Genomic DNA, 7837 nt, shown 5'->3' with positions numbered 1-7837 from the left:
CATCTACTATTACGCATGCAGTCCGGTCTCTGTTGTCAGGTCTGGTCAGAAAATGTGCGGGAAACGACTTTAAAGGCGCGACTGCAAATCAAGCGGCTGTAGGCTAAGGCTGTGTTAGAAAGCAACAGCGAAAACGTCATAGGACTTTTGGGCATTCGGCCGTAGCCAATGCTAGAAGCCGTTATTTTGGACACAGCCTATCACAATCAGAGTATTGTGTGCAAAGGGATGTTGTCGCAGCCACGTGATGAACATTGGGATCGAGTTTCTTTTATTTCACGTGATGAATTAACTACGGAAGCTTAAAGCTGTCAAATCACTTTCCATTTTTCCAGTATTTTACCGTTGACAGACTTGGCTTCGAATGGCTGTATCTAGGCCCAATTTCACGGCTCTGCTTATCGTAAGCAAATAATCTGCGCTTATGGAAGCAGGGAATTGTTTGCCTATATGTCAAGCGTATCTCATGGGCTTGGGCGGGGAATTTTGACTTGTGCCTCGGCATTCTACGCTTAAGAGCAGAAAATATGCACTTACCGTGCAAGCGGAGAATGGTCATCGTAAGTTCGTAAGACGACCAAATGAGCTCGTCGACGACCACTTGAGCTCAAACTTGCACAGTTTTTTTTTATGCAAATTATGTTGAGATACACCAAGTGAGAAGACTGCTCTTTGCAAAAATACCAATAGTGTCCAGTATCTTTAAAGGGAAGGTACGCGTTTGGTGATTGTCGAAGACCAGTCTTACAACTTGGTGTATCCCATCATAACCATAAAGTAACAAGCCTGTGTAATTTTTGGCTAAATATTGGTCATCGAAGTTACGAAAAAAATGGTGAAAGAAAAAATCATCCGTGTTAGACGAATTTTTGTGCTTTCAGATAAGAATAAAAATTACTTCTAGCTAGAAGTCTGTATTATTTTAGTGAGAAATTACCTCTTTCTAAAAAAAACTACGTTACTTCAGAGGGAGTCGTTTCCCACAATGTTTTATGCTATCAACAGCTCTCCAATGCTCGTTACCAAGTCAGTTAATATTTATCATGAGTAATTACAAAACGTGTACCTTCCCTTTTAACCATGAGAGAGACTGGATGTTACCAGCTTGGTGTTTTTATACCCTTGTAGGATTTTCCCGAGTTCCCTTGACGGGGATAGCAGCTCTAAACAAAATACTGTTTTATTTCTTTGCTGACAAAGAGAGCATTTCGCTTTCGTTTTTGTTTTTTTAACGGTAACCACCCTTACCACGGTGTACCCCCCCCCCCCCCCCCCGCGGACTGCACATTACAAAATGTTGCATGTTAATGATGCATAACAAAATTAAAAACAACGGCCATGAAAATCCACATACTATAGTGTACTTGTTAGAGCAAATAAACATTGTGCAGGTTTTTTGTTAAGGTTTTTGCAACGCACTTTCCATGGGAGCTGCACCCGCCAAAGGTCGCACCTAATGCATGAGTGCAGACGTTGTGCGTGTCTATTTGTTATTACGCTTATATTATTAAATGTAGTGCTTGGTTGTGTACGACCCTCACCATTACACACTCGTCGTACGATAGCATTAAACGCGGCAAGTCACCACTAAACCTCAAACAAAAATGGCGAAAAACAAGCTGTATTACATTTGGAATTTCATTGAGAAACCCGGCAAGCCGATAAGTCCCTTTAATTCCTTTCTGGAGATGTGGACGGAAACCACAAACTACGTGAAGAAGAATCCACAGTTTTTGTCGACTCAGCTTCACCGAAACCTCAATCCAACTGGTGGTAAGTCTGACGACTCGATTACGAGTCTAGGCTGGGTTGGATGTAATGGCGGAGGGGTGTAGATAGACATAGAACCGAATTGAAGTTGTGGTGGTTAAAGTCATCGAAGTGTGGGTTCGAATCCCGGTCATGACACTTGTGTGTCCTTGAGCAAGATACTTTACTATAATTAGTTGTTTCTCTTCAGCCAGGGGTATAAATGGGGACCTGCGTGGGATGTGGGTGAAAAAGCCTTTGAGGTGCTACAGATGCCCACACCAGGTTGTGTATTCTCCCCAGGGAGCTTAGAAAGATTAGAGGATGTTTATACTGGTCCAATGACCACCAGGGCACTAATGCAAAGCGCATTGATACGGTTATTGTGAAATGCGCTAGATATACGAGTTTGTTATAATGTATTCGCATCTTATGCAACCATCACACTATTAGAAAGTTTTAGTATGGACTTTGCCATACAAGGTAACTTTGATAGGCAGCTTGTAAGTTGTAGGGCAATTACCATCTTCAGTGCATGCCACATGACCAATTTGGTAGCGCATGATAATTTTTTTCAAACTGTGCCTTCACGATCCCCAAGAAAAAGGAAGACTCCGCTCCTACATTCAAAATGTGATTGCCTTTTCTTCTTGAAGGTTGCCTTGGGAACTGGTTGCCTGTTAATTGCCCGATCGTCTTAAAAAAAGAATAAACATACACAACATATCATATAGGGACTAAAAACTCAATTTACTAGAGTATGGGAATAATTGACCACAACCTGTAAACACATTTTAAGGCGCGGGGGGGGGGGGGGGTCACAAGTGTGTGCGTCATTTTTGTATAGGGTGTGAAATCTGGAGGTGTTTTTTCAAGTTGGTGGAAGAGTTTGTGAAGAAAAATATTCTTGCTTTAAAATCCCGTTGTAATAGTAATGTTCGGATAATAAATGATTTCAAACTAGTGTGACGTCTTTTAACTGTTCTTCATATTCCATTTTACAGGAGCATTCCCTTGCGTGAACCACGCTGCCTTTGACGGGACAGACTTTGAAGGGTTCGGCAAGCCGACTCCAAAATGGTTTGAAGTCCTCAAAGCCACGACAGGGGATACTGTTGCTCACCCAGGTACGTGTGAACTTTCAGATAATAGCATCTAGGTTCCGTAGGTCAGCGTAAAAGTAACAACTCACTACCTCTTATGTTCAACTGCACAATATTACAAGCTGAAACATTTTGCGAAACACTGACTGTAAAAATAACTGAGGAAAAAACAATTATCCACTCATTACAGTACAATAAACAAATTGTCAAGCATTAATGTTGAGCAAGTGATACTTGAAACTTTGCATGAAGATATAATCCAGTGATGCTATCTCTTTAAGGGAAGTGGTGGTTCTGAGAAGATCCATTGGTTTATAACCAACTCAACAAATTCGACTAAAGACCATTGCACCAATTTTTTTTTGTCCTGGTCGTGTCCTTGTCTGTCTCAGGGAAATATACAAAAGCATTATGCTTGACTAATGTTAATTTTTGTAGTTATTATCTTCAAATTCTATGCATTGCATCTGTCCTTCGTTATTACGTTCATCGATATTTGTTTTCTAGTGTATGCTTAAATTGCTATTGTTGACATGAAAATAAGTGTTCATTGAATTGAATTGAACATTGAAACAAACTAATTGTCAACAATATTGGGCAAGTCATACCTGAAACTTTGCAAGTTTAAGATACATTCATGTGATGCATGCTCTTTGTGGTGGATTTGAGAAGAGTCAGTGCTGTAATAACCCGACCTTTCGTCTAAAGACCATCAGAGCATACTGATCGAAAGGTCGGGTAGTAGTAACAACCATCCACTTGTCATTGCAATATAAAAAATATATATAAAAAGTGTTACAGGAAAATTTGAAACTTAAATGTTCTTATGTTAATTTTTGTGGTTATACTTTCCTGAACTCTGTGAAAATAAAAATCATAGGTATATTACTCAGGTGGGATTCAAACCCACGCAGTTTCTTACCAGCTGGACCACCGAGATTGCCCGGCAGCTATAGTAAATATAGAGGCAGTAAGACTTCCATGCTTTCAGAAGAAGGTATACGTAAAGATGAAACGTTCTTTTGCTTTGTTTTTCCTTTGATGATTTGTAAAAACTTACAGGTGGATACACAGAGATTGGTACCACCACTGGGAAACCTCTTGGCCCATGGTTACCCAAGGATGGTAAGACCACGTTCATCGTGACTGCATTTAAGGTAAGATTAAATGAAAACGAAGTAGTCAGTTGGTTGTTTCGTTTTATTGAGAAGTAGATTATGCTCAAACAAAGACATCTTAATTCGCCTAGCTCTTTCTCCCTTTTTGTTGTGCCAAAAATCCGCTATTCAACGTTTGCAGAGAGATATTTATCTGTATTATGGCCCCCAAAATGTGGAAAAAGCTTCCTGTTTAAATCAGAAATGGCAGCTCACTTACCTCGTTCAAGACATTAAAACTCATATGTTTCAGCAGGCTTACAAATTAATCACCTGCACTAGTGGGAGTGTCGTGGTCAAGTGGAAGAGCACCGAATTCAAACTCTGGTGTTTCCGATCAGCAGAGTGTGGGTACGAATCCCCAGCCGTGACCCTTAATGTGACCTTAAGCAAGACACTTAAACATTGCTTCCTTCTTCGGATGGGACGTAAAGCCGTTGGTCCAATGTGTTGTGTAACGCGTGTTAAAGAACACAGTGCAATTATCGAAAAGAGAAGGGGTCCGCCCCGGTGTCCCTGGCTGTGGCTGCTGAATGTGCCGTAGCACCTTTGTAAACCCTTATAAGGTGCTGAATAAATGGGTGTCAAACTTCATCACTGAATCTTTCTGAAAGTTTGTATATACTCAGCGCCTTCTGGGTATCTTGTTTGTTAGATACGTGCGCTATATAAGACTTCGATATCAGTGCATCAGCACCTTTTGGAGCAAACCTTTGACTTTGCGCTCTATAAATTACTTATGATTGATTGATTGATTGATTGATTGACTGATTGATTGATTGATCTGTCCTTTCTAAAAGCATCAGAGTAATTTCTCTTTTTCTCAGTCACTCTCTCTCTCTCTTTGTAATTGTATTAACTCCGTGAGAGACAAACGTGTCTGTCAAATGGTCGTTTGAGTTCGCCATTTTGTTCTGCATATTGTTTACGATATCAATAATGAGAAAACGTCTTACCCAACACCATCCAAAAACCAAAATCATTTAGTATCACTCTTTATATAGGCAGGTGACGAGAAGGACGCCAAATCACAGGAAGCATTCGAGAAAGATTGGAAGGAATCTTCAGGAAGCAACTTCATCCTCAAGAATGCTCCCAAAGAGCTCGGCATCTCTAACTGCGGCCTGTATAAGAAGTTTACTGAGCGTCCCGGGATACTCTACGTACTCAGAGCTGAGCTGACCGGGGCTGGTGAGGACTCTGAGCCGGCCAAGACCTTCCTGGCACAACTCAAGGAGTTCAAGTATCCGGACTATTTCCAGAAGGTGGACACAGATCTCTTCAAGCCGGACCAAGAAAATATTCATTTTTCTGAGGGTGGGGTGAGGGAGCTTCCGGCAGGCTTCGTGTGGAAGCCATAAGCTCGGATAGAAACGCAGCAAACAAACCTGACCCGGTTTCAAAGAGCTGCTTATAGCAGAGAATATATTGCTTGACGATTTTCTGCTTACCAGAAACGAGCAGGGTTCCATTCACACGAAGTTGTGTGCTTTCGGATGCTTGAGTTCGGGACCTTAAAATCTAATTCTGAGGTCTCGAAGTCAAATTCAAATATATTGAAGTAGAAAATTACTTATTTCTCGAAAATGACATTACTTTAGAGGGAGCCGTTTTTTCCCAATGTTTTATACTATCAACAACTCTCAGTTTTTATGCTCACAAGTGTAGTGTTTGTGTATAATGAAGAGAAGCAGCGCAGTTTAAACCAGAAGCTTTTAACTTATTGCCAAGAGATAATCAAACATTTAAAGCAACGGACGCTATTGGTAATTGTCAAAGACCAGTCTTCACAGCTGGTGTATCTCAACATATGCATAAAATAACAAACTTGTGAAATTTTGTGCTCAATTGGTCGTCGAAGTTGCAAGAAAACAAGAAAAGAAAAAACACCCTGGTCACACGAAGTTGTGTGCTTTCAGATGCTTGATTTCGAGACCTCAAAATTCTATACTTGAGGTCTCGAAATCAACATCGTGGAAATTTCGAAAACTACATCACTTCAGAGGGAGCCGTTTCTCACAATGGTTTAAACTTAATATCAACCCCTCCTCATTATTCATTACCAAGTAAGGTTTTATGCTAATAAATATTTTGAGTAATAACCAATAGTGTCCACTGCCTTCAAACCAGAAGCTTTCAACTTATTGCCAAGAGATAAACAAATATTTTTAACCTGTCGTTGTGGGTAAATATATTTTCTATGATGTTGATATAAGATGCATTGAGTTATTAGAATAAAAAGTTGTTATGTAAAGAAAATAAAAACAGTTTACGGTAACTGTAGATTTTAGTGTCTTTCGGATAGTCGTAAAGCCATTGGACACTTTCGGAACAGAAGAAAAAGTTCACAGATTTACTTATGTCATGACACGGAGAAACGTGCGGAAACAAGGGTGGGTTTTACCTTTATTTTCTCCCGACTCCGATGACCGATTGAGCCTAAGTTTTCACTGGTTTGTGATACACGAAGTGTGAGCCTTTGAATAATAGTTTCCCGAAAGTGTCAAATTGCTTTAAATGAACACAATGCCTTGGATAGGGAGAGTTGGTCTTTAAAAAAGTGTTTGAAACCGTTTGTCGTGAAATGTATAATGGTTGGAAAGATGTTTTAAAAGTAGAATACAATGATCCGCACAAATGCCTCAAAATTGCGCGGTTTGCCTCTTTAGTCGTGAACCACAGTCGGCCATTTTGTTGACTCGAAATTTTGACTCAAAAAATGGCCGACCTTATTGGTTCGCGACGTAAAACGAATACCGTGCAATTTCGAGGGATATTTATGTGGATCATTTTATTCTATTTTAAACATCTTTCCGATCATTTTGATTGCTTAACAAACGGTTTCAAGGCAACGTGCTCCTTTAATATTTTCTTTTTTTGCACAGGAAAGCTTTGGTCTGTATTGTTGCACTAATACCAGATTTGTATGTGTAATGATGGTGTAATTCACACAATGCATTCGCTAGGTGCTGTCAAAGAGTGTCTTATAATAAATCTGCAATTGAATTGCACTGGCAAAGAAACCAATTTTAGAGTGTCCAAGGTATTTGTTGACTGAATTGAATTTAGAAATTAATGTTTACTTTATGTGTTTAAAAAAAAAGAGTCACTGTTAAGAATTATCTCTCTGATTCGAAGTGGAAAATTCCCTAAACATTCATACAACGAGCGCTCGTTTAGCCCTAAAACGCACAAACCAGGAGGCTTTGTACCACTTTAAAGATGCTATGTCAGATTTTTTGGCCGATTTGACCCAAAAATTTTGATTTAAAATTCAATAGGTATTTTGATGGGGGTCGAGAAAGTTACAAGCTTTCATTTGAGCCATAATTGCTCGAAAAAGTCCGCCAATTATTAGTAGCAGTGATATACAGTGCTCAAAATTAGTTTTTAAATTTTTTTCATGGTTCCGGACCATTAAAAGTAAAAGTTAAACTTTTTTTTTTGAGCGGGTGATACTCTTTGAAAATCAATTTTTTAATGTTTGAGGCCAAAAATCTGACATAGCATCTTTAAAGCGCAGTATTCCGCCGGATAGTAGAACCTTGACATTGGTCCCTGCACCATCCCGCCCTGTGGCGGTCTACGTGACTTACCAATATTTTGAGCACAAAGGACCGTGTATAAAGTATATAGCTGCAATGACTGGACTGGTTTGCAGTTATTAGCATAATAATGAATATTGAACTTTCCTGACCCAAAGCACTTCGCTAAAAAGGTTTGTTTGCATTTTGTAGTTTAAGTTTTTAGGCCATGCCATGATTCCCACTGTGAATGAAGACGTATTTAATATAATTTACCTGTAGAAGTTTCCTGGTTGTCTCAAGT

General features: G+C 39.6%; 1 protein-coding gene across 1 annotated transcript; it reads left to right on the top strand.

Annotated features, from left to right (window-relative positions):
- Window positions 1-1499: 1499 nt before the first annotated feature.
- On the top strand, window positions 1500-7036 carry LOC139953287 (uncharacterized). The gene is made up of 4 exons (XM_071952768.1): window positions 1500-1773; window positions 2754-2876; window positions 3915-4009; window positions 5014-7036. Exons 1-4 carry the CDS (start codon window positions 1605-1607, stop codon window positions 5368-5370), a joined length of 744 nt encoding a protein of 247 aa, XP_071808869.1. The 5' UTR covers window positions 1500-1604; the 3' UTR covers window positions 5371-7036.
- Window positions 7037-7837: the final 801 nt, after the last annotated feature.

Source organism: Asterias amurensis, chromosome 21 (genome assembly GCF_032118995.1).
Source record: "Asterias amurensis chromosome 21, ASM3211899v1".
Classification (NCBI taxonomy): Eukaryota; Metazoa; Echinodermata; class Asteroidea; order Forcipulatida; family Asteriidae; genus Asterias; species Asterias amurensis.
This window is presented reverse-complemented; position numbering and strand designations above follow the sequence as displayed.

What these genes read in the sequence shown, in the direction of transcription:
- LOC139953287 (XM_071952768.1), top strand. Translation starts at nt 1,605, where the DNA reads ATGGCGAAAAACAAGCTGTATTACATTTGGAATTTCATTGAGAAACCC. An exon ending in GGATACTGTTGCTCACCCAG is followed by an intron (nt 2,877 to 3,914) that starts GTACGTGTGAAC and finishes AAAAACTTACAG; the next exon opens with GTGGATACACAGAGATTGGT. An exon ending in TCATCGTGACTGCATTTAAG is followed by an intron (nt 4,010 to 5,013) that starts GTAAGATTAAAT and finishes CTCTTTATATAG; the next exon opens with GCAGGTGACGAGAAGGACGC.